Source organism: Erythrolamprus reginae, chromosome 2 (genome assembly GCF_031021105.1).
Source record: "Erythrolamprus reginae isolate rEryReg1 chromosome 2, rEryReg1.hap1, whole genome shotgun sequence".
NCBI lineage: Eukaryota > Metazoa > Chordata > Lepidosauria > Squamata > Dipsadidae > Erythrolamprus > Erythrolamprus reginae.
The window spans coordinates 247,363,082-247,390,553 of record NC_091951.1 but is presented as its reverse complement, the minus strand read 5'-3'; the positions used below and the strand labels follow the sequence as shown (position 1 = coordinate 247,390,553).

The 27,472-nt window shown below is 43.7% G+C and overlaps 1 protein-coding gene across 4 annotated transcripts in view; it reads left to right on the top strand.

Moving 5' to 3' along the window:
* Positions 1 to 27,472, top strand: part of PLPPR1 (phospholipid phosphatase related 1) — a 217,719-nt gene that overhangs the window by 180,497 nt on the left and 9,750 nt on the right. For all 4 annotated transcript variants that reach the window (XM_070742409.1, XM_070742410.1, XM_070742412.1 and 1 more), the window contains exons 3-5: positions 546 to 734; positions 11,001 to 11,133; positions 17,852 to 18,102. In XM_070742409.1, the coding sequence (XP_070598510.1) occupies positions 546 to 734; positions 11,001 to 11,133; positions 17,852 to 18,102 (573 nt within the window). The remainder of the gene's footprint in view (positions 1 to 545; positions 735 to 11,000; positions 11,134 to 17,851; positions 18,103 to 27,472) is intronic.

The following is a 27,472-nucleotide window of genomic DNA, read 5'->3' as shown; positions in this document are numbered from 1 at the left end:
AGCTAAAAATAGGAAGTAGGTGGAGAGAGAACAGCACAGGATTGTCAGTGTCACTGTTTTGCTTCCCTTCTTTCTAAAACTCCTTGGCTATGTTACTATGCACCCTCCAGAGTAAATCTCATTAGATCCATCCCCCCCACCCCCCGAGGTTTCTTTTCCATCTGTATGCTGCTTTCGTCTGCCTTATAGGGTCTGGAGTATTTATTCCAGCCCAAATTTCTTAACTGTTGGGATGTATACCCTGTTCAGGGCTGCTCTGTTTCATTTGCATTCATCCATGCTGCTGGTACACACTTTGGACCAAGTCGGGGTTGCACCTCCTGTTCTTTTGTGAGGTGCTCTGTAGTCCCAAAACTCCTGGGAGTAGAAGAGGAAAGTTACTTTGTGATTTATGAAAGAAGTGCTACATTCATCCCAGTGCATCCCTGCACCGATGTGGGCATTGCTGTTGAAATGGTGGCACTGAGAATGGAGGGTGGCAATTGTCAGAGGCATAAACGCTGAGCAGCTGCTAATGTCTGGTTGTCACCATGCTGTATTTTCAGCTTGTGATTATGGCTGGGACGGTCTTGCTCGCCTACTACTTTGAGTGCACGGACATTTTCCAGGTGCACATTCAAGGCTTCTTCTGCCAAGACAGCAATTTGATGAAACCATACCCAGGAACAGAGGATGAAAGCTTCATTTCCCCTCTTATCCTCTACTGTGTACTGGCTGCAACCCCAACAGCAATTGTAAGTAGATTGAATATATTAAATTTATGTATATGTATATGCATATTTTAAAGATTCCTTATTGGATTGTTGATTGCCAACTTCCCAGAGAATAGATTCTGTTCCTTTTTCACCCTCATGATTTTTATCTAACTCTGTAAATATCAGTATAGTCTTGAGGAATCCAGCATAACTTCAAGCATAGTTCCCTCTAAGCTGAGCAGTGAGCAATCGCTCACTTAAAAATCATCATCAACTCAGAGTTTTCCAAACCTGCCCAAAAGCCGAGAGGGAAAGAGTGAGAGGGAAGGAGAAAGAGAGGAAGAGAGAGAAACAGATAGAAAAAAGAAAGGAAGGAAAAGAGAAAGAAAAAGAATGGGAGTATGGAAGAGAGAAAGAAAATCAAAATCTAGTTTGAAACTAGCTCAACTATTTAAGTGGCATTTTGATATTGATAGAGTTGCCCTATTATGAGCTCACTGTTATAGACACACAGTACAGTATTTTATTTTGAAATTCTCTGAGGCAAAACAGGGTGGGTTTTTATTTGTTTGTTTGTTTGTTTATTTATTTATTTATTATTTCTGTGCCGCCCAGTCCCGAAGGGACTGCCGCTCAGACACTATACTTTTCCGCCCACCCCCCCAAAAAATTAGAGGGAACACTGACTACAAGGCATCTTTATTTATTTATTTTTAAACTGAAGCCTTTGACAGACTTTGACATGTTATCATAATTCCTTAGGGTGGTATTTATCCCACTAATTAATTAATTATGTGCATGTGATTTCATAGGAAGACAAAACACCATGTTACATATTTCTCAGATGAAGTAGCAACATCTAAGTGTTTCTCACTGGGTAAAACAGCTTCACACATTGAGATCAACCACAATACTTGGATGTAAATGCAAGTGTTGCAGTTTATCACCATGAGTTCTCGGGGAGTTCAGTAAATAAATAAACTATGCTTTTAATAAAAGCAAAATGAGAATCTTGCAAGGTGGGTGAGGTTTCACATGCTGGAGGCAAAACCGACTATTTTAACAAATATTTCAGCTGAATAGTGCGTATGAACGAATTTTTAAAAATGACTTTTGCAAATCAAATGTGTGTTTCCCAACTCTTTCCAATGTAAATCCCATGGCAGATAATTGAAGGCTGTCATAAGTCCAAGAAAACTATTAATTAAAAGAGAAATGCCAAAAAGTGTCCTGATTGCTTTTTTTTCATTAGCTTCTTTGTGCTACAAATGAAATAATTTATCCTGGTTGCTTTTCTTTTCATGGGAGACATTAGCTTCTTTGTGCTACAAAGCAAATAGATTCAGCCACCAGTTTAATTTAAAACACTGCTTCAAATAAGCTCCTGAGACATGTTTGTCTAATTCCTTTTGTGCAACCCGGTTTGTTTTTCCTTCCCACCAGAATATGTGTTATACCTGGTTGCATTTTTTTTCCCCTTAAGTTCACTGCAAGAGAAATTCAACAGAAGAATGATGAGCAACATATATTAAGTACATCAACTAGATGAACATGTCAATTTTTATTTGGTGACATTTATATGCCGCACCACTCCAACAGGAGTCTGGATGGCTTACAATAATCACAGCAACTAAAAACGGTATAAAAGTAATAATAAAACAGCAAGTGATAAAAATACATAAAAGACCTTTAAAAACCATGCATACAGTCAATCATTCCTATATAGGGTAGCCTCAGCTTAGCTTCTTATTCAAATTCACAGGTCTTAATCCAGCACAGCTGTGTGCAATATGATTAGTTGATAGTAAGAGTCTACAAACAAACTTTCTTCCACCCACATTTCTGGAAAAAAGTTTTTTAATCTCATCGCCCATTTTCAAAGAAACGGTTTAAAATAAAATTTTCAAAAACTCTGAACTAATGTGCAGGTCAAATGTTCAGACCAATGTTAAAATGTTCCAAGGTAAGAGATGCTGAATGTATTGCAAATGAGTTTGAAAGCTAGAAGGGAAAATGTGTTGTGAACTTTTAAAGGTGAATTTGTAGACACAAGTGCACAGGCTTCTCGAAAGAGAGGTCTTTTTAAAGAAAATAATCTGGAGACGTATTCACCCTAGGCATGTTCAATAAGGATTATTATTATTATTTTATTATTTATTGGATTTGTATGCCGCCCCTCTCCGTGGACTCAGGGCGGCTAACAACAGTGATAAAAATAATATGTAGCAATCCAATAATAAAACAACTAAAAACCCTTATTATAAAAACCAGACATACATACTGACATACCATGCATAAACTGTAGAGCCCCAGGGGGAAAGAATATCTCACTTCCTCCATGCCTGATGGCAGAGGTGGGTTTTAAGGAGCTTACGAAAGGCAAGGAGGGTGGGGGCAGTTCTCCACTGCAGCTGGAAGGAGAGTCCAACATGGGTAGTTAACCAATCTTATTGGTAGAGACTGAGTTAATTATTTACATATTAATTAGGTACCGCCCCCTTGTATCCCCCATGAGCTCAGTTTTAAAAACTCAGTCTAAGAGTAGAGACTTACTGAGTTTGAGCTAAGCTAATTAAAGCTAATAAATTGTTTAAAAAAATATTAAAAAATATTTAAAAAATGTTAAAGATGTTTAAAAAAATGTTGTAACCTGTTTAATGTTCTGCTTTGTTTTTCAGGCATAGCTGACAGCAGTGGAACAGACAACAAGGGGTCCCTGCCCTCCGCGGGCAGCACCCCCAACGATTCTCCTCAGGGGTTTTGTATTCCCTCCGAGGGAACACCCCGCAGAGGAGCATCCAGCCTGGAGGTCCCTGGCCCCCGAGGCCACACTAAGGCTGCGAGCCGAAGGTGGGGGGGTCCGCCCCCCCCCACTGGGAGGCTTGGAATCGCTCTCCGAGATCGGCGAGGCGAGCCGAAAGAGCGATCAGCTGTTCGGCGGCTGGGAAATGAGCCGCCGCCGAAGCCGCCGCCGCCGGGGAAGAAAAAAGCCGCGGATAACGCTGCCGTCGCCGCCGCTGCAACAGCGCGACCGCTGAGACCACCAGGCTGTTCAGGACAGCGGAGGCGAGAGCCAGGGCGACCACCCTGGCGGGGACCGCCATTGGTGGCAGGGCGCGGAGCGGCGAGCCCGAAAAGACCGCGAAAGGCACGGGCGCCACCATCTTGGCCAATTCGGCGCAGAAACCGGCAATTCTGGCGGCAAAGGCGCGAGAGTGGGCTATGAGACCCCAGTGCGCATGCGCAAGAGGCTAAAGTGCCGAGGCGCCATTTTTACTGTGACTTGCAAGAGCGTGGAGCCAAATCTTACTTTTCTGAACTACTAACTGTGAGTACAATGGAAGAGAAGGCAGGGACTGACAAAAGCAGTTCCCCAGCTGCCAAGGATAAGGGCAAAGGGAAGGCAAAGGATAAGTCTAAAGCCTCCCAATCTTCCAGTTCCTCATTGAAGGAAGCAGAGAAGCGCATTAAGGCCCTTGAAAAAAAACTGGAAGCGGCCCTGCAGCCCTCTCCTTCCGGACTGCCCCTTACACAGCGGCAGCAAATGACCCCTGAACAGCTGATCTCCCAATCTCCCCTGGGGACCACTGGGGCCATGCTAACAGGGGACTGGTCGCCTGATAGACAATTTGTACCTATATCTCAGGCCATGCCATCACCTGGCACTTCTTGGAACAGACCGGGGTCTGCAGGACACTCGGTCAGAAGCCTACAGGGGCCTTCAGCTATGTTTACACCCACGGCAGCAGGCTTAAGAGGTCCCTCTGGCTCTTGGCAGCAGATGACACCTGACCTTCAGGAAATCATCGCCAACGTTTACTCACAGGGCATTGCTACGGGGGCGCAACAAAGCGTTAGGCCCCCACAACAGGCTCCAGAAAGAAATCCTTGGACTGTACCGCCCCCTTCTGGCGTGGGGTCGCTAATGGAGGAACCACAGTTTGAGGAAAGTGACAGAGAATATGATTGGTCAGAGGACGAGACAGTGCCAGATCCGCCACCAACGGTAGGACTGTTTAAACCGGCACTATTCAGGACCTTGCTTTGTAAAGCCAAGCAGGTGATGAACCTTGCAGCCGCTCCTAAGACAACTGACCCTACTGACACGACAAAGACTTCTGAGGCACTTCTTAAAGAAGCTCAGCCCGAGACTGAACACTTCCCAGCCTCCCACATATTTGTAGAGGGAGTTAAGCGCCCTTGGCAGCACCCAGCGGCCGCGCAGGGGCCTTCGAACATTGAACGGAAGTTTTACACCTTTGACGAGGAGGTCGAAAAACTCCTAGAGTTTCCGCCAATTGACCAGCCAGTAGTGACTCTGGTTTCCAGTGCGCTGGTGCCCTCAGAGACTGGCGACAGCCTGAGGCCAGAAGATAGGAAGGCGGAGATATTGTTGAGGAAGGCGCATCAGGTGTCGGGCTGGGGATTCAGAGCGGCTGCCGCGGCATCGTTCATCAATAGGGCATCCATTATGTGGTTGCAGGAAATGCAGGCCAGGCTCGGGCCAGAGGACGGACGTCTCCGGCAGGACCTGAGCAAGCTGCGAGCGGCAGCGGAATTCTCGGCAGATGCCACCCTCCATGCGGCGAAGTTCTCGGCTAGGAGCATGGCAACCACTATGTCGTCCCGACGACTTCTCTGGCTGAGAAATTGGCCAGCGGACTTAAAATCTAAGTGGCGGCTGGCCTCAAGTCCATTCCAGGGATCCATGCTCTTCGGGGAGAGTTTGGAGAAGGTCCTCATTGAGGACAGGGACAAAAAGAAAGTGCTCCCCAGGGCCAATAGGAGACAGGACCGCAGGTCCGCCCCATACGCAAGGCGCCAGAACCCCCGATGGGAAACCAATACAGGTACGGGTCAGGCCCAACGACCTTTTGCTCAGGGTCAATACAGCCAATACAACCAACCGGCTTTTCATTTTGACCGGGGATCTTTCCATGACAGACCCCGAGGTTACCAACAATCGAGACGGCCCTTTCGAGGAGGTAACCAGAGAGGCTTTTGTCGCTCCAAATGACTCAGCCGGGATGCCGATAGGAGGGAAACTCCAACATTACAGTCTCTCCTGGCAACACACATCATCCGACAAATGGGCCTTAGCCACCGTTTCACATGGACTTCGACTGGAGTTTGTCCAGTCTCCTCCACCTCGTTTCCTTCATTGTCCCGTAATACGGGACTCACAAAAGAGACTACAACTCCGAGAGGAGATAAAGCATCTATTGGACATTCACGCTATCGAGCCGGTACCCCGACAGGAAGAGGGCAAGGGGTTCTATTCCGTGATCTTTATAGTACCCAAGGCCTCAGGAGGCTGCCGGCTCATATTAAACTTGAAACAACTGAATGTACTTTATTTATGAAAATAAAGTACAGGAGGTTTCGAATGCACTCCTTGCAGACAATCATATCTTCCATACGCTCCCACGATCTATTAACCTCAATAGACCTCAAGGAGGTGTACCTCCACGTGCCCATACATCCCAGTCATCGCCGGTTCCTTCGCTTCTGCACCGAGGGGAAGCATTTTCAGTACAGGGCCATGCCATTCGGCCTCTCCTCGGCCCCTCGAACCTTCACCAAACTGTTGGACATTTTGACGGCAGATCTGCGACAGAGGTCAGTCCGACTGATGGCTTACCTGGACGACATAATCGTTTTGTCCAGGTCGCCATCGGGAGCCAGGAACGACTTGGCCAGGACGATGCAGACACTGGAGTCTCACGGTTTCACGATCAATATGGAGAAAAGTCACCTGTCTCCCACCACCAGGTTGCTTCATCTCGGAGCAGTCATAGATACCTTATCAAACACGGTATCTCTTTCTCCGGAAAGGCAACGTACCATTCGGCAACTGATCTCCAGCATTCAGCACAACAGGAGAGTTCCCCTGGCATTGCTATCCAAAATCCTGGGGACATTGGTGTCAGCCATAGGCATCGTTCCCTGGGCAAGACATCACATCCGGGATCTACAGTGGTTCTTGCTCCCAGCTCAGAGAACCAGGAGGAGCCATTGCAACACAAAGGTTCGTGTCCCGCGGGCAGTCAGGGAGTCCTTGCGCTGGTGGACTTCGCTAGCCTTAAGCAAAGGCTCCCCATTTCGGCTCCAAAGTCCAGTAACACTCACGACAGACACCAGTCTTTTAGGATGGGGCGCACACATTGGACATCACATGGCCCAAGGCCTCTGGTCAGACAAGGTCTTGGAGCCAGTCAACATCAATTTCCTCGAATTGAGGGCGGTGTTTTTGGCCCTCCAAGCGTTTACCCCGCTAGTGCAGGACAGACACGTGCGGGTCCTGACAGACAATGTTGCAACCAGGGCACATCTCAATCATCAGGGGGGCACGAGGTCACAGCGCCTCATGGAGGAAGCCAACCATCTTTTCGATTGGGCCGAGATCCACTTGGCATCCTTGACGGCCGAGCATATTGCTGGCGTCAGCAATACTCAGGCGGACTGGCTGAGCAGGACCATTCTGGATCCATCGGAATGGAGTTTGGATCCCGCCATCTTCCAGCAGATGACCCAAAGATTCGGCACTCCCTCAGTGGATCTGTTTGCCAGTCAGCAGAATGCTCAACTGCCCAGGTTTTACACGCGTTTTCCGGATCCAAGGGCGGAAGGGACCAACGCCCTTCTTTCTCCTTGGCCACCCGGTCTGATGTATGCTTTTCCCCCCACCAGTCTCATTCCCAGGGTGGTGGAGAAGATCCTAGCAGAGAGAGCGGAGGTGCTATTGGTGGCGCCTCATTGGCCTCGACGCCCATGGTTCTCCGACCTGGTGGCACTATCGGTGTCACCACCGTGGAGGATTCTGGACCGGATCATCGCCCTCAGTCAAGGGAACCTGCAACACCCGGATCCCCAGTGGCTACATCTAACCGTGTGGCACTTGAGAGGAGCAGGCTGAGGCAACAAATGTTACCAGAGAAGGTCATTGATACAATGCAGGCAGCACGACGTCCGTCGACATCAAGAATTTACCAGGCAACCTGGCAAGCGTTCTGTAACTTTTGTGAACAACGTCATCTGAATCCGAAGGAGACATCGGTAATTCCGGTGTTGGAATTTCTGCAGAATGGGATAGACCGGGGGTTAGCCCCTAACACCCTAAAAAGGCAGGTGGCAGCCCTTGCCACTATGATACAAGTTCCAGAGGCACGCTCCTTAGCCTTCCACCCGTGGGTGAGGGACTTTCTACGAGGAGCTACAAACAAACACAGCCCGCCAGTCCGGAGGTTTCCGTCATGGGATCTCACACTGGTACTCAAAGCATTGACAAAACCACCGTTTGAACCTTTGAGGTCCATTTCCCTACGACTATTATCTATTAAAACGGCCTTCCTGGTCGCAATCACGTCGGCACGTAGAGTGTCTGAAATAGCGGCCTTATCAGTCAGATCAGACCTCTGTATATTTTATCCAGACAGAGTTGTGCTAAGATTGGATCCCACCTTCATACCAAAGGTGAATTCTGTGTTTCATAGAAAACAAGAATTGATACTACCTGACTTTTGTACTCATGGAAATCATCCATCTGAATTGCGATGGCACAAAATTGACGTCAGACGAGCTCTGAAAATCTACATCAGACGTACAGAAACGTTCAGGAAATCTGAACAGTTGTTCATATCATTTTCGCCACATAGGATGGGTTTAGGCCTGTCTTCTAAATCCATTAGCCGATGGCTCAAGGATTGTATCTTGGAAGCTTACAAGGCTAGGGACCAGACCCCACCATCAGGACTGACGGGTCATTCAACACGTAGCGCGGCCACATCAGCTGCCTGGGCCACGCAAGCATCCATAGAGGATATCTGTAAGGCCGCAACCTGGGCGGCTCCTTCCACATTTGTTAAACATTATAAGTTGGATTCGTTTGCTTCAGCGGACGCAGCGTTTGGAAGGCGTGTTTTGCAACGAGTTTGTGCCTCCACGACGTCCCTGACAAGACCTTCTCCCTCCCATGGGCCTTAATCTTTGGCATATCCCATGTTGGACTCTCCTTCCAGCTGCAGTGGAGAAGGACCGTTGTACCTACCTGAACGGTCTTCTCGCTGCACTGGAAGGAGAGTCCAAACCCACCCGGCACTGTTTAAGTTCAGGGACGCCGGAGTTGGGAGGACATTGTTTCGTTGGATAGTTGACAATAAAAATTGGTTATCCTCTTACATTGTCTTCGTTTTTAAAACTGAGCTCATGGGGGATACAAGGGGGCGGTACCTAATTAATATGTAAATAATTAACTCAGTCTCTACCAATAAGATTGGTTAACTACCCATGTTGGACTCTCCTTCCAGTGCAGCGAGAAGACCGTTCAGGTAGGTACAACGGTCCTTCTGATCTCTGGAGGGAGTTGGTTCCAGAGGGCCGGGGCCACCACAGAGAAGGCTCTTCCCCTAGGTCCCGCCAAATGACATTGTTTTGTTGACGGGACCCGGAGAAGGTCCACTCTGTGGGACCTAATCGGTCGCTGGGATTCGTGCGGCAGAAGGCGATGACCATTCATATACTTTCCATGCAATTCATAGCAGTCAGCCCTGGCAGCTATAGAAAAAGATGAAATGCTTATTATGGTCCCTCTCTGAGATTCTTCCATATGTAGTAGAGCGGAGATATCAAACTGGTGACCCGTGGACAGGTGCGTCACACGCAGGCCACGCTCACCCCAGCTCCACAAAGGGAAAAATGTTACGATACTTCTGGTAACGGCAACATTACACCATGAGTTTGATACCTGTGCAGTAGAACGTTTCTGCAAAGATACTTTGGAACAGAAGTTTTAGATTTTTAAATTTTTTAAAAGAAGAGCCTCCTGAAGAATAACAGAGGAAAGTGTGACTCAAAAAGAGGAGGTGGAATTGAGTTTCCTTACCCCCTGCCTCCGGAAGGAAAGCTGCAAGGAAAGCTGTTGGAGCCAGTTTTTTTTTAAAGAAGGAATCAGCTTTTAAAGATCAAAGTAAATTCTGGGCTCAATTCTGATCGTAGGTTGAAGACTACCTGTCTGGGAGATAGGCCAATGCTAGTGACTGGCTCAAAGTTATCTAGTGCTTTTCTGTAGTGGGGGATGGACTGGAATTTGGGTCTCTCTGATGCAGTACTATACTATAATGGCTACACTACACTAATCTTAGTTACCAACAGAAATTCTTAATGTCATTGCTTCAGTCAAACTGATAGATTATTATATCTCTAGCAATTCCAGTAGTTGTTGTGTTTCTTGAAAATAAGTGCCCAAACTGAACTGCAGAGATTCCAGAGGTGAAGAAAGCATCATGTGATGCATTACTTGTCAACTAATAATTTGTATATAATTAGGAAAGCTAAAATTGATGTTGTGGTTGGACTAAAAGTGGGACCAGTCTGCCCTTAGGCATGGAAGCTGACTGGATAACTTTGCTAGCTCTTTCTCAGCCCGGCAGGTTTGCTGTGAGGGGAAAATTGTAGGAGATAGAGTTGTGAACACCACATGAATCTCATAAATGAAAGGCTAGATATAAGCTAAATAAATAATACCCAATTGAGTGAGGAAAGCAGCAGGTAGGAATTGATAGTGCATCTGATTGGAAAGAGAAGAGGTTGCTAGAAGAGAAGAAACAGCATAGAACAGGGGTCTCCAATAATGATGGGCGAACCCAACGGTGTTCAGGTTCAGCAAGTTCGGCTGAATTTTATGCAAAATTCGGCCGAAGCCGAATCGAACCCAAACGGGGAATCCCTCCCAGGAAGAGATTCTGGGGGCAGAGCTTTGACGTCACTGGCAGATTGCTAAGGATCCCAAGGTGATCACTTCCTGAATTCCATGGAATCCAGGAAGTGATCACCTTGGCGTCCTTAGCAACCTGCCAGTGACATCAAAGCTCCGCCCTCAGAATCTCTTCCTGGGAGGGATTCCCCGGCTCATTCAACAGGAGGTCTTCACGTATAAATAAACATTGTTATTTTTACATGAAAGGACACTGCAGCAGTACTGCAGGCAAAGGGCGGTCCTTTCACGTAAAAATAAACATGTTTATGTTTACGTGAAAGGACTGCCCTTTGCTTGCAGCACCGCTGCGCTGTCCTTTTTCGTAAAAATAACAATGTTTATTTTTACGTGAAAAGGCACCGCAACAGCGCTGCAAGCAAAGGGCGGTCCTTTCATGTAAAAATAAACATGTTTATTTTTATGTGGAAGGACCGCCCTTTGCTTGCAGCGCTGCTGCGGTGTCCTTTTGGGTTCTTAAGGGGAGTCCAGCAGTGACCAATGCATTTGTCTTTGCAATTCTAAGCATTCCCCTTTCCCCTTCCCTTTTACAGATTTTTATTGGAGAGATATCTATGTATTTCATCAAGTCCACCAGAGAAAGCTTAATTATCCAAGAGAAAACCATTTTGACAGGAGAATGCTGTTACCTGAATCCACTACTTCGGAGAATCATCCGATTTATAGGTAAGCATAATTAACAGCATAAAATAAACTGAACGATTTCATATATTTTTATGCACAAACCTCACTTGTAAAGATTCCTCTGTGTGTGAGAGAGAGAGAAAGAGAAAGAAAGAAAGAAAGAAAGAAAGAAAGAAAGAACTTGCTCCAAGGTTTCGAAAGTTTTTTTCTTTAGATAGGAAGCCTTCTTTTTGTTTTTGTTTTTTGCATTTTCCTGGCACAATATTTCACACCTAACAAATCACATATCATAAAACTTAGTGATATAGAAGGCCTTGTACAGTTTGATCGATAGCTAGAGACAGATTCTCAAAGGGCCTGTGACAAAAGGAGGGCAAAACTATTTTCTTTTTTCCTTTCAGAACTAAGAACTTTCATTACGGGAGGCCAACTACTAACCTGCCATTCTGATGGCTTTTGACTGGCAACCCTCATTTTTATTTTCCATTAGTTTCCCATAGCAGTCATGATTTTCAGTGGCTTTTGAAGTTTTTAGAGGCAGCCTCTAAAAACAGATTACAAAAATAAAATAGTGGTTTTCTTTCAGAAGTTGCAGAAAGAGATGAAATACAGGATAGTCTTTGACTTACAACTACAATTGAGCTCAAAATTTCTGTTGATAATTTGTTAAGTGAATATTGCTGCATTTTACCACTTTTCTTGCCATAGTTGTTCAGTGAATCACAGTAGTTGCTAAGTTAGCAAAACATGGTGATTAAGTGAATCTGGTTTCTCCATTGGCTTGGCTTGTCAGAAGGTCTGAAAAGATGATCTTGGGACACTGCAACTTCAGAAATACAGTGGTACCTCATGATACAAACTCCTAGTAATACGAACCCAGGGTTCGGAAAATTTTTGCCTCTTCTTACGAACTTTTTTCAGCTTACGAACCCACCGCAGATCGCAAAATGGCACTTCGCTGGGTGGCGGCACCCGGCTGTCACCTTTTAAAACAGCCGGGGAGCTTCTTGGTGTTCTCCCGAACCCAAACCCGAACTTTTCAGGTTCGGGTTTGGAAGGCCGTCGAGAAGCGCCGCCGCCCAGCTGTCACCTTTTGAAACAGCCGGGGGGCTTCTCGGCGTTCTCCCGAATGCCGAACCCGGAAGTTCCAGTTCCGGTTCCCAAGGCCGCCGAGAAGCGCCCGGCTGTTTCAGAAGGTAACAGCCGGGCGGCGCCGCTCAGTGGAGCACCGTTTTTGCGATCGGCAGTGCTGTTTTCGGCCGATCTGGAGGCTAGAAAGGAAGTGTGGAATCCCAATAGGGAAATCCATGGGTGGAGCTTTGACGTCACGAAGACATCCAGTACAGGTGGGTCTAGTAGTAATCAGCACACTGGGTGCTGTGCCAAAAGACCTCAGCCGGCCTTTGAAAACAATAAACATTGACAAAATCACAAACTGTAAGTTGCAAAAAGCCACTCTACTTGGATCTGCACACATCATACATAAATACATCACACAGCCCTAGATGCTTGGGAAGTGTTCGACTTGTGATATTGTGATACGAAATCCAGGCTATAAATCTTGTTTGCTCTGTATTACTGTTCTTGGTGAATAATAATAATAATAATAATAATAATAATAATAATAATAATAATAACAACAACAACAACAACAACAACAACAGTAGCAGCAGCAACAACAACAGAGTTGGAAGGGACCTTGGAGGTCTTATAGTCCACCCCCCTGCTTAGGCATGAAATCCTACACCACTTCAGACAAATATGAACCAATTGCCAAGTGTATGAATTTTGATCACATGATCACAAGGACGCTGCGGCAGTTGTAGAGTGAAAAATAATCATAAGTCACTTTTTTCAGTGACATAACTTTGAACGGTCATTAAATGAATTGTTATAAGTCGAGGACTACCTGTATAAGAGCAGTTTAAACAGCTGCATGCTCTGTTCTTGCAAGGGAACAGGGGCAGGAGGGCTCTGGGAGAGGAGGAGGAGCGAGGAAGGTCCAGCTTCCATGTTCTTCCAACGAAAATATATTTTGATTCAGCTGAAGTTTATTATTATTATTATTATTATTATTATTATTATTATTATTATTATTATTATTTCTTAGATTTGTATGCCGCCCCTCTCCGTAGACTCATTCTGTGAAAGAATTAGGAGAAATTTGGATCTAGGCAGCAATCAAGTTTTTACTATTTCAATAGGAGTCTAACTCCTCTCAATCCATTATGATTATTCCCTGTGTTCTCATCAGGAAAACAAAATAATTATGTACTTTCTTTTCCGGCTGAACTATGTCCAAGCAATCGGGCTTAGCACATTTCACGCACTCTGTGCTTCACAAGCATTACCTAAATTGTATTAGCAGTCTAGCAATGTTATCCCCATCTTGCAGGAGGAAATTGAGTTGTAGAATTAGTGGCTTATTAGTGGCTTCCTCGTGAACCCATTTTAAATGAAAATAGAACTTAAGATTTCCCGCCTCACAGGGTAGCTTGCTTCTTTCCTGAATCAAGTAATCAGAACTAAAGACATCACTTGCAAGAATTTTTTTTTAAAAAAAACGTATTTTAATTATTTTAAAATATGTATTTTAAGCAATCTATTGCATTGATAAGAGGTAAAGAATCCATTAGAAAATCTAGGAAGTGCTTTCACTATGGTGTTGAAATCTAAACGAATCAAACAATCTCAACTTCCAGGACTTCTACTAAAAGCCCTTGTGCTGTCCTTTTAAGCAGCTTCTGCTTTCAATTAATCTACATCCCTAGTATTTTCTATTTCTGTCTGCCTTCTTTAATTTCTTGTAATTATAGGATTAGATAGGCTGGGCTAAATGTGAAAATTATTTCAGTTTAGACAGCTTTCATCTGTATATGTTGAGTCTTCAGAGAAGGGCGGCATACAAGTCTAAATAAATAATAACAACATTTATTTATTTGTTTGTTTGTTTATTTATTTGTTTATTTATTTGTTTGTTTGTATGCCGCCCCCTCCGTAGACTCGGGGCGGCTCACCACAACAATAAAACAATGTACAACAAATCTAATAATTTAAAAAACACTAAAAACCCCATTATTAAAAGCAAACATACACACAAACATACCATGCATAAACTGTATAGGCCCAGGGGAGATGTCTCAATTCCCCCATGCCTGACGGCAGAGGTGGGTTTTAAGGAGTTTACGAAAGGCAAGGAGGATGGGGGCAGTTCTAATCTCCAGAGGGAGCTGGTTCCAGAGGGTCGGGGCCGCCACAGAGAAGGATCTTCCCCTGGGGCCGCCAAACAACATTGTTTAGTCGACGGGACCCGGAGAAGGCCAACTCTGTGGGACCTAACCAGTCGCTAGGATTCGTGCGGCAGAAGGCAGGCCTGGATATATTCTGGTCCGATACCATGAAGGGCTTTATAGGTCATAACCAACACTTTGAATTGTGACCGGAAACTGATCGGCAACCAATGCAGACTGCGGAGTGTTGGTGTAACATGGGCATACCCAGGGAAGCCCATGATTGCTCTCGCAGCTGCATTCTGCACGATCTGAAGTTTCCAAACACTTTTCAAAGGTAGCCCCATGTAGAGAGCATTACAGTAGTCGAACCTCGAGGTGACGAGGGCATGAGTGACTGTGAGCAGTGAGTCCCGGTCCAGATAGGGCCACAACTGGTGCACCAGGCAAACCTGGGCAAATGTCCCCCTCACCACAGCTGAAATATGGTTCTCTAATGTGAGCTGTGGATCGAGGAGGAAGCCCAAGTTGCAGACCCTGTCTGAGGGGGGTCAATAATTCCCCCCCCAGGGTTATGGATGGACAGATGGAATTGCCCCTGGGAGGCAGAACCCACAGCCACTCCGTTTTATCCAGGTTGAATAATAATAATAATAATAATAATAATAATAATAATAATAATAATAATAGCTTCTGAAATATGTAGCTGCTTAAATGGAAAACACTATTTTTATGTGGATCGTTATTTTAGAGGCAGGCAAAATCCCCCGATAATGGATTTTATCTTCTTTAAATAAAGCCTCTGACGTGATTAAAGAAGATTGATTATTTCTCATATGAAGTATATTCATTATTACTCTTAATATGAGAATACAAAACAACATTTCAAGAGGCTCAGGTGAGTGATGATCACTAATTGGTAAGCATAGTCGCACCTGCATAGAATCCCACGAATCCCAGCAACCGATTAGGTCCCACAGAGTTGGCCTTCTCTGGGTCCCATCGACGAAACAATGTCGTCTGGTGGGCCCCAGGGGTAGAGCCTTCTCTGTGGCAGCCCCAACTCTCTGGAACCAACTCCCCCTGGAGATTAGAACTGCCTCTACCCTCTTTGCCTTTCGCAAACTCCTTAAAATCCACCTCTGCCATCAGGCATGGGGAAATTGATTCCCCCCAGCCGTTCCATTTTATGTATGGTTTGTCTGGGATGTATGACTGTTTTTATATTAAGGGTTTTAAGTTGTTTTTTTTAATCATTGGATTTGTACTGTGTTTTGTTGTTGTGAGCCGCTCTGAGTCTTCGGAGAGGGGCGTCATACAAATCTAAATAATAATAATAATAATAATAATAATAATAATAATAATAATAATAATAATAATTTGGATTGGAAACTACAAGGGCTATGAGAGAGAAAAATAGAAAGAAACCACTTTCATTCATGGTAATCTTCAGGAACCCAGCTTGATACCATGGACATATTCCTGTACTATTAGAATAATAAATAAATCAACACTGGGCTGGAAAACCTCTAGGCCTCTAGATATTGTTGAATTCCAGTTCTTATCAGTAGCAGCAAGCATGACCTCTAGTTAGGAAGTAAGCTATTTGTGGCCATCTTGTGTCATCTTTTCAGAGATATTTCTTTACCTAAACAGAAGCAGAAGGACCAGGGATTGGCAAAAAGCAAACAAACACAACGGTAGGAATGCTTCCCCCTTGAGAATGCTGAGGGGAAGTTGGGGAGAAGTGTCAAAAATCACTCCTCCTTGGCTGCCTTGAAGAACTGTATGTATAAATTTATCAGATGTCGTAAATGGTGACACCATTTATGACATCTGATAAATTTATACATACAAATTTAATTCTTCCTTCTTTATTCTTCTTCCTTTTATTTTTAATTTTTCCTCTTCTCTTTCCTTTCCTTTCCCTTTTTCTTTCCTTCTCTTTCTCTCTCTTTAGCCTTATTTTCTTTTATATACAGTGGTACCTCATCATACGAACTTCATTGGTTCCAGGAGGAGGTTCGTAAGGTGAAAAGTTCGTAAGGTGAAACAATGTTTCCCATAGGAATCAATGTAAAAGCAAATAATGCGTGCAAATCCTTCAGGAAAATCCCAAACTTTAGAAGAGAGGCGAACAGAGGGCAGGGAGGAGCAGCTAAAGGGGGCGGGTGGAAGAAGCAAGGCTAGGCTAAAGGGTGAGTGGGAAGGAAGAAAGGCAAGGGGGCGCCCCTCCCTTTTCTTTCTTCAAAAGACACCGTTTCAGTTCCTTTGCAAGCACGTTGTTCTCTGCAAAATTTTTCCTCCCCCAAGCTGCCCCTCCCTCCTCCCTTTTCTTTCTTAAAAAGACACCCTTTCAGTTCCTTTGCAAGCACGTTGTTCTCTGTAAAATGTTTCCTACTCCAAGCAGCCCCTCCCTTTTCTTTCTTCAAAAAAGGGGAAAAAAAGAAACCCCTTCATCCCAGCAGCAGCTGCTTGGGTTCGTAAGGTGAAAATAGTTTGGAAGAAGAGGCAAAAAAATCTTAAAACACCGGGTTCGTATCTTGAAAAGTTCGTTAGAAGAGGCGTTCGTAAGATGAGGTACCACTGTATATATAAGCGTGTATTTTGATTTATAACTGTATACTCTAAATTCATATACATTTGTACCAATATTTATATAGTCCCTTTGCTCTATGTATCCCTTCCCCTATTTATCTCCAGTAAAGATTATATTTTCTTTTTTAAAATAAATGATGGAAGGCTGAGTCAACCTTGAGCCTGGTAAAATTTGATCTGCCAAACTGCTGGTAACCGGTGATCAGCAGAAGTAGCCTGCAGTACTGCACTCTAACCATTGTGCCACCTTGGCTCAGTTAGAATATCATAATAAAAGTGTTTTCCAATTTTCCAGTAGAAAAATTGAGATTGTATAAACTTTCCATCTGGAAACGCTTATCCATACTTCATTTAATCATATATTATTCAGCTATCCTAATGTTCCATATTATTATTAGATCTTAACCATTTGTCTGCCCTCATTAGTGAGTAATCAATTCTGAAGACTTGCTCTATCTCTCTCTTCATTTTCCTCTACATACATTTCCATATTATGTTTCAGAACATTAATAAAAGCTAGGTTCTCATTCTTTCTATGTGCTAGGTAGTTGGTGCACTTAATTTGAACAAAAGCCGTATTTTGACCGTGGCCGACACTAGCTTAAAATAACATTAGGCAACTTTGAAGGGCTCCAGTATATTCAAATGTCTCTGTGTCTATATAGTTTTCACAGCCTCCACATTTGTTCTAATTACGTTTGTCCTTATTTTTAAATCTCAAGAGATTTGATTGCAGATCTTCATTATACATAATTTGGACTTGACCTTCAGTTTGTTTCTTCCTAGTTCTGTTGCAAATTTTCTTTTCTCCACCTGTTTTTTTCCACCCAGGTGGGGCAAAGAAGCTGTTGTTTTTCTTCCACATCTATTGTGTTTCAGTTCTGAACAATAATTCTACTTTTCTTGTTCTTTTACTTTTTTTCTTCTCCCAGGAGTATTTGCATTTGGTCTTTTTGCTACCAACATATTTGTAAATGCTGGCCAGGTAGTCACGGGCAACTTGTCACCTTATTTCTTGACTGTGTGTAAGCCCAACTACACTGGGAGTGACTGTCGAGCTCATCACCAGTTTGTTAACAATGGGAATATCTGCACCGGGGACCAAGACCTGATTGAGAAGGCGAGGAGATCTTTTCCATCCAAACATGCTGCTTTAAGCATATATTCAGCCTTATACGCTACAGTAAGTACATAAAGCGGTTCTATTTTTGCCTGTTCTGTGCTTCACGTATCATTTCTGACTGACATTTCTTAACGCCCTCTCATTTCTCTTAAGGCCTAAATTCAGAATCACAGAGATCTTCTATGCAAGTCTTGTCGGGCTGTACCATGTCACAATCATGCATACAGGTAGTTCTTGATATACAACAATTCATTTAGTGACGGTTCAAAGTTACGACAGCACTGAAAAAAAGTGGCTTATGACCATTTTTCACATTTACGACTGTTGCAGTATCCCCATCGGAGGTGGGTTCCTTCCGGTTTGGACCGGTTCACCTGAACCGGTAGCAACCTGCTGATGATGTCATGATGACGTCACGAAACTGGTTCAGTTGGTGCTGGCTCGTGGACACTGCCACCTCTTTTTTTTAATTTAATTTTTTTTCTTCTGAACATGCGCAGAAGTTGAGTTTCTGGCATGGTGCGTGCGTAGCCATCTTGTTTTTGGCTTTTTTGAGAAGGGGGGGTTAGATTTTTTTGGCACTGTGCATGCATGTGCCTGCAAGGCATAGCCAGGCCAGAGGAACCAAACCAGCAGCGAGGTAAGTTAGAACCCACCCCTGACTCCCATGCATCTGAAAATAGCATTTACCTTGTTAGCAGCTGCATAACAACACTGTTCACTTGTTCATTTTCAGCTTGTGATCTGACAGTCCACCCAGATTCCTTCTATATGTATTACTGCCAAGCCAGGTCTTCTCCTTTATTTTTATTTATGTTTATCTCAGATAAAGGAGTTAACACTTTTTTTCCTGCTCAAATCCATCCTATTTATTTTTGCCTACGTTCACACCTGCCTAAAGGCCCATGTTTTGTAATCCGTTCTTTAACCTCTGAAGTGTTAGCCTCTCCTCATTGCTAACTAGAAGTCCCTTATGGACTTTTTGAAGAAAAAAATTAGCTTATCACTTATGGTTTTGATTATTGAGAGTGGATAAATTACAGAAGGAAGAATAACAATATAAGTTTAGAGTTTAACTGCTGTAAAGAAGATCAGAAGCCATTTTTAATATCTTTTTTCTTTATTTTCTATTCTACCCTTTTTCCTTACTGTACTTTAGCTTTTTATTCTATTTCTTCCTTTCCCCCCTCTTACTCCATTTAGTTGGTATTAATTTTACTCTTGTTTTTAAACCTTTCAATAATATATGAAAAAATAACAAATTGTTAACCACTCCTTCTGGCTATGTGTCATCTGAAAAATTACCAATTATCCTCTCAACCTGTTGATCATTTTTAGTAATTTTGTTCAATTCTTTTAAAACAGTAGCATAGAAATCTTATCTATAAATCTGTCTGTCTGTCTGTCTGTCTGTCTGTCTGTCTGTCTATCTATAAAAATGCTCAATGGGGGCCTACAGTAGAAAATATTTGCTACTTAGAGTACTTTTTGAGGGCAATGGTTAAACCAATTAAGATTTCAAATACTTTGTTGTGGTTGAGATACATTATTGTCCCCAGTATAATAAACAAGTAACTGTTTCAAAAAAGGACAAAATGGCAATTTTGCATCATTTGTTTGAGACAAACAGATACTGGCTCCAGTTAACAGTTGCATTGTTAAGTGTTCATAATCTCATTTTCAATTTGAGCATGAATTGATAATGAGGCTGGTTTTTTTTTTTAAATATTCTTAAGCTTGAAGGTTTGTAATTTCTCTCTTTTCAAGAAAGGGATAACATTGGTTCCCATCTTCTGGAGTCACCAGATCTCCAGGAATTCTCAAAGGTTCCCCTTTAGTGAATTTGCAGTCTGCAAGTCCCAACAGTATTCAGGATGGGTACAGCTTATGCCCCTTGAGACTTGAAGTAATTTAAATTAGCCACATATTTTTAACCTGGTTCTTGTCTATCCTAAACTGAAGCTCTTGTCTTCCGCTAGTATCACAATGATAACCAATTAGGTCTTAGTCTCCAATCTGTGAGAAGATAAATGTACACTATGAATTAAAAACATTCTAACTTCTCACCACCAGCCATTACTGATTTTCCCCTTATGCATCCCAGCAGACCTGCAGCCATTTTGTTTGTTTCTGACACATTGTAGTAGTAGTAATAGTAGTAGTAGTAGTAGTAGTAGTAGTTTAATTTAATTTAATTTAATTTATTTGATTTCTATGCCACCCAATTCCAATGGGACTCATTGAGTATCAACTACTGAAGATTTTACCAGATCAACCAATCAGGATGTTACAATACAGCCAACCAATCCGCTTTCAGCTTTTGAACCAGCACTCCACACCTTCCCACCAGTATTTATAGAGGGGTAGTAGCTCAGACCACACTTTGTTTGGCCTAGTGTGAAGCTGAAGACAACAGCCTGAAGTTGACGAGTCAGACCTCTTATTAACTGTCTGATATTTTTATTTCACAATGACTTCTAATCTACCATAAATTACAACAATAATCTGTAGTCCATCCGGGATCAAATGTCTTTCATTGATTCGCAATTAAAAGGATTTTCTTTAAATTTTTAACCTCTCATCTTTGCTATCATGAAATTTTTGCTTTTTTGAAAAGATTTTATCTATATCTTCTGCCTGTCCATACAAATCCCACAATCATATCTCATTTGTTTCTCTCTTCTTTTATTCTTACTCAATTGCTCTCAGCAGGGTTTCTGTGCTCTTATTTGTGAATTTCTTACAGGCATCTGTTTTCTTTAAATGCAACACTCCTTCCTGTTGAGTCTGTTCCCTTTATATAAGCTGTAATCTTCCAGGGCTATGTTCCAGTCATGTCCCATCAAATGACAGTGATGCCTCTTGCATCAATGTGCCCCGTATCTCATTTCCACTGTTTGATTCCCATATTCTTTGCTTTGTTGTAGAAACATCTAAGATTCACTGGCATGTTGCCTTCAAATATTGCATCTGCCTGTCATTGCAAAAAGCTTTTGATAAATCCATGCTATACAAATTAGATTCTTTAGGGAAACAAACATGCCCAAACTATTGGCCGTTGCTTCAGCTTGTGTCTTGTAGTGCTACAAATTTATTTGGCTGTTTAACAATTATTTGAGCTGTGTTGCTTAGTTTCTCTGGGCAACGCTCGTAATAACACAAGCAACAATTTCATGACAAACCGAACCATAGTTTATAAGTTGATAACTAACACTTTTGTGCCCTGTGTATTTGCAGGTTTTTCCCATGAGGTATCAGTTCCTCCTAATGGTTAAATTCATCTTGCTGCTCAGTTGTGCAGAATTCATTTCTGAGTTTCTGGAGTTTAATTTGGTTCTTTGCCGAGCATTTCCCAGTTCACAAATCTCACTACTCTTCCTTCACCTTCATATATTGACTTCCCAAGGAGCAATTTTTATTATCTTCCTCCTTTTTGATCCATGTTGCAAAAATTTCAATAACTGCCAGTTGGCAGTAAATCAAGGGAGAAGTCATTGATTTACAACCATCCATTTATTGACTGTGACCAGTGTTCCCTCTAATTTTTTTTTGGGGTGGGCGGAAAAGTATACTGTCTGAGCGGCAGTCCCTTTGGGACTGGGCGGCACAGAAATATTAAATAAATAAATAAACAAACAAACAAACAAAAAACCCACCCTGTTTTGCCTCAGAGAATTTCAAAATAAAATACTGTACTGTGTGTCTATAACAGTGAGCTCATAATAGGGCAACTCTATCAATATCAAAATGCCACTTAAATAGTTGAGCTAGTTTCAAACTAGATTTTGATTTTCTTTCTCTCTTCCTTACTCCCATTCTTTTTCTTTCTCTTTTCCTTCCTCTCTTTTTTCTATCTGTTTCTCTCTCTTCCTCTCTCTCTCCTTCCCTCTCACTCTTTCCCTCTCGGCTTCTGGGCAGGTTTGGAAAACTCTGAGTTGATGATGATTTTTAAGTGAGCAATTGCTCACTGCTCAGCTTAGAGGGAACTATGACTGTGACAATATTGTAGAAATGAAAACAGTGACTTAAAATCCAGTCCTCAAATTTATAACTACTGCAGAATCTCCACGAATACATGATCAAAATTTGGGTACATGACAAATGGGTTGTGTTTACGATGGCTGCAGCAGACACGGGTCATGTGATTGGCATTTGTGGAAGCCAACTTCCAACCAACAAAGTCAATAGAATAGAATAACACAGTCGGAAGGGACCTTGGAGGTCTTCTATTCAATCCCCTGCTTAGGCAAGAAAACCTATACCAGGGGTCGGCAACCCACAGTTCTGGAGCCGCATGCAGCTCTTGGGCCTCCTGCCATGGCTCCCTCTCCCATCACTGGCTGGTCTTGCCCTCCCCTCTCTTACCTAGCCTGAGAAGGTAAGGGTGACAGTGTAAATGGAGAAGCGGCCAGGCTGATCTCTGGTGCTGGTTGAGAAACATAGTCACCCCCAGCTGAGGCTTTCCTTTGGACTACTTACCTCCCCCTCTTGCGACTCCCTGGCTGGCATGTGTGGGGAGACTCGAGAGTGAATACCAAAATACAGCAAAGGCATGTGAAGAGGGCAGGTGGTTGGTTGCTTAAGGAGGGTCTTTAGACGCAGCTTCTCTCCTATCCTAATTGCCTTGCTGTGTGTCCCCCCCCCCCCACAACTCTTCGGCCAAGTGGGGTGGGCATAAGCTCCAGCCCGAAGCGGCAGGAAGCAAAGGCTTCCTTCGCTCCAGCGACCCTCCTGCCACTCCTCCTCTCATGTGGGCTGGGGAGGGGGCATGACAAGGCGATGTGTGGATCCTTAGGACCAGGGGTGGACTGCTGTCCGGATGGGGGAGAACGCAACGGGGTAATAAAAAGGGAGCTCTACCCTAGAGCACCCAATTTACACTGAAAGATGTTGAAAGAAAATGCAGAGTGTCCTGCATAAGCCATACCCACAGTGTGGTAGTTAAAATTTTGGTAGCCCTTCCCTGCTTAGGACAGAGGATTTGCATGTAAGGCAGCTTTTGCTTTCTGACGCTTCAGGCTGGAGCTCACACCCTCCCCGCTCAGCTGAAGAGCTGTGGGGGTGAGTGGGACAGGTTGGGACATGGCAAGCCAATGGCTGGATCCTTAAGGCAAAAGAGACGCCGCATCCAAAGACCCTCCTTAAGTGAGCAGCTGACCGCCCTCCGCATGCTCTTTTGCTACACTTGAGGAGGGTCTCCCTGCGTGCGCCACAGTCAGCCAGAGAGTTGCAGGAGGAGGAGGAGGGTCACCCAAAGGGAAGCCGGAGATGGCAATTGTTCCTCAGCACACTGAGAGAGAAGAGAAGAGAGCGAGAGAAAGAGAGAGATGAGGGAGGCAAAGGGAAAAGGAGATGGATAGGGAGGAAGGAAAGAGAGAGAGAGAGAGAGAGAGATGAGAGGGTGGGAGAAAGAGGGAGAAAAATGAGAGGGTAGGAGAAAGAGAGGGAAAATAGAGATACCTTTTTCTCATAGAAAAGAAAACAACTACAAAACTTGGGTAGATGTAGCTGTTGCGGGGTGTCATGTGACTCGGTGGGAGTGACATCAAGTTGGCCACACCCACCCATGTTTATTTGTTCAGGGTGTTTTGTTTTCTCTGGGAAATGGGTCCAAATGGCTCTTTGAATTTTTATGGTTGCCAACCCCTGGCCTTTAGCATTTCAGACAAATAGTTACCCAAAATATTCTTAAAAACCTCCAGTACAGAAGCATTTACAACTTCTGGAGGCATTTTTTCCCCATTGATAAATTGTTTTATCAGGAAATTTTTCCTTAGTTCTAGGTTGTTTATCTCCTTGATTAGTTTCCACCCATTGCTTCTTGTTCTACTTTAAGGTGCTTTGGAGCAGTGATTTTCAACCTTTTTTGAGCCGCGGCACACTTTTTACATTTACAAAATCCTGGGGCACACCACCAACCAAAATGACACAAAAAGACAGTAAATATTATTTATTTATTTATTTATTTATTCAATTTTTATGCACCCTTCTACTAAGACTCAGGGCGGCTTACAACATGTTAGCAATAGCATTTTTTAACAGAGCCAGTATATTGCCCCCACAATCTGGGTCCTCATTTTACCCACCTCGGAAGGATGGAAGGCTGAGTCAACCTGGAGCTGGGGATGAGATTTTAACTGCTGACCTTCAGATCTACAGTATTTCTACATGTATTTATACATAGAACATACAATCCCATGTAACATCCCCTTATAAATACAGTCAATCATCAATCATCCCTCCTCAAATTTATACTACTGTCTCATTTCTGTCTCTCCCCCCCTCCTTATATGTCTGTGTGTACTCAAACCATTTCCAAAACCAGGTGAGGGCTGGGGTTTTATTCTCTTTTATTCTTTTCAAAAACAGGTGAGGGCTGGGGGGTTTTTCTTATTATTTGGGTGCTTTTTACCATATGCTTCAAGAATCACCTCTCTCTCTCTCTTGTTTCTCTCTCCTCTCATTCTCTGCCTCAATCATTTTCTCATTTCTCCTCCCCTTTTTGTTCTCATTTCTCTCTCTCTCCTTTCCTCTTCCTATCTGTCTCTCTTGCTTTCTTTTTTTTCTCTCTCTCTCTCTTGCTTTCTTTCAGTATCTCTTGCTATCTCTCTTTTTCTCTCTTGCTTTTCTTCTCTCGTGCTTTTTCTTGTTCTTTCTCTCTCTCTGTTGCTCTCTCTCATTCTCTTATTTTCTCTCTCTCTCTCTCTTTTCTTTCTCTCTCTCTTAGTCTCTCTCTCTCTTGTTCTCTCTTATTTTCTTTCTATCTCTTGTTCTTTCTCTCTCTCTCATGCTTTCTCTCTCTTGTTCTTTCTCACTCTCTCTCTCTCTCTGTTGCTCTCTCTCGTTCTCTCTCTTCCTTTCTTCTCTGTGGAGGCCAGCGAAGGTTTCCCTTAGTTTGAATGTTCCGAGCAAGCAGCCCCTTTACTGACAGCCCGGGACGGGACTGTGAGAGGGGTGGGCGTTCCCACAGCGCTTGGAGCGGCTAGCGGCCGGATCGCCAGCGCCGCTGCAGCCACCGCTGTGGAAGAAGCCGCACCCCAAAAAAGCCGGAGAGAAGGAAGGATCGGGCGGGCGGGGAAGCCACAAGTGGAAGCCTCAGCCCTGGAGCCCTCTCGCGCCCATGGCTTCTCGTCGAAGTCTGTGCCTGCCCGATCCGCGGGAGTGCTAATAGCGGCGGCGGCGGGAATAGCGGGGGGGGGCTCTTGCAAGTGGAAGCCTCAGCCCTGGAGCCCCCTCGCGCCCATGGCTTCTCGTTGATGTCTCTGCCTGCCCGATCCGCGGGAGTGCTAATAGCGGCGGCGGGCAGGAGCCCCCACCCTGCTATTCCCGCCGCCGCCGCTATTAGCACTCCCGCGGATTGGGCAGGCACAGACATCGACGAGAAGCCATGGGCGCGAGGGAGCTCCAGGGCTGAGGCTTCCACTTGCAGGAGCCCCCCCCCGCTATTCCCGCCACCGCCGCTATTAGCACTCCCGATGCCACAAGTGAAAGCCTCAGCCGCTGCTATTGCCATCCCGCCGAGTCAAAACCTCACCTGCTGCAAAGAAGGAAGGCACGAAGAAGAAAGGCACGAAAATGAAGGTGTGAAGAAGCAAGCCGGGACACTCAACTTCCGGTTTGGAAGCGGAACTTCACGGCACACCTGACCTTGTCTCGCGGCACACCAGTGTGCCGCGGCACAGCGGTTGGGAAACGCTGCTTTGGAGAATAGCTTTACAATGGAGGAAGCCAGATTGACTTAACAACCACATATGATTCATTTAACCACTGCCATGATTTGCTTAACCACTGTGACAAAAAGTAAAATCAGGCATGACTTTAGTTAATAACGGCCTTGCTTACCAACAGAAAGTCTGGTCCGAATTGTGGTTATAAGCATAGTTCCCTCTAAGCTGAGCAGTGAGCAATCGCTCACTTAAAAATCATCATCAACTCAGAGTTTTCCAAACCTGCCCAGAAGCCGAGAGGGAAAGAGTGAGAGGGAAAGAGAAAGAGAGGAAGAGAGAGAAACAGATAGAAAAAAGAGAGGAAGGAAAAGAGAAAGAAAAAGAATGGGAGTAAGGAAGAGAGAAAGAAAATCAAAATCTAGTTTGAAACTAGCTCAACTATTTAAGTGGCATTTTGATATTGATAGAGTTGCCCTATTATGAGCTCACTGTTATAGACACACAGTACAGTATTTTATTTTGAAATTCTCTGAGGCAAAACAGGGTGGGTTTTTTATTTGTTTGTTTGTTGGTTTATTTATTTAATATTTCTGTGCCGCCCAGTCCCAAAGGGACTGCCGCTCAGACACTATACTTTTCCGCCGCCCCCCCCCCAAAAAAAAAATTAGAGGGAACACTGGTTATAAGTTGAGGTTATCTGTAAAAAGTTAATGGCATTTTACATTTCTTTTCTGCTATCTTGTAGTCATCTAGATTGTTGCAGTTAGCCTGGTATTTAATCATCATCTCCCCAAGGAAAAATAATAATAATTTACATGAGGAGGAAAGAGCAGTTGGTGTGGTAGGAACCATAGTTCCCTCTAAGCTGAGCAGTGAGCAATCGCTCACTTAAAAATCATCATCAACTCAGAGTTTTCCAAACCTGCCCAGAAGCCGAGAGGGAAAGAGTGAGAGGGATGGAGAGAGAGAGGAAGAGAGGAAGAGAGAGAAACAGATAGAAAAAAGAGAGGAAGGAAAAAGAGAAAGAAAAAGAATGGGAGTATGGAAGAGAGAAAGAAAATCAAAATCTAGTTTGAAACTAGCTCAACTATTTAAGTGGCATTTTGATATTGATAGAGTTGCCCTATTATGAGCTCACTGTTATAGACACACAGTACAGTATTTTATTTTGAAATTCTCTGAGGCAAAACAGGGTGGGTTTTTATTTGTTTGTTTGTTTGTTTATTTATTTATTTATTATTTCTGTGCTGCCCAGTCCCAAAGGGACTGCCGCTCAGACACTATACTTTTCCGCCCACCCCAAAAAAAATTAGAGGGAACACTGGTAGGAACAACAGTTTTGTGTGTGCAAACTGATGATTTTCATCAGTTGGGAAACATAAAACTGCTCCAGCAGAGTAGGAGAGTAAAAAAAATGTTCTTATCTCATTTTACATTCTGACTCCCCCGTGGAGTCATTTAATTTGCTTCTCAGAGGAAAGGAAAGAACATTAAGGAACAGGAGAGGGGAGTGAGAAAAAAACTAATATAAATTATGAGTATCCCTTTCTAACCTTTTTTGATCTCGTTGTGCAGGTGATGAAAAGAGATTACTTGGAAAGGCCCATGTTTTTTTGTAAATACTTCAAACTGTTTTCAGTAAAGAAAATATTGATATATAGCTCACCAAAGCTGTGAACTACCTTTTACTCAGTGCTACTGCCATCCATGATTCTAGTTTGTGATTCTGTGTTTGTGTGTGTATTGCGAATGTTTGTGAGTGT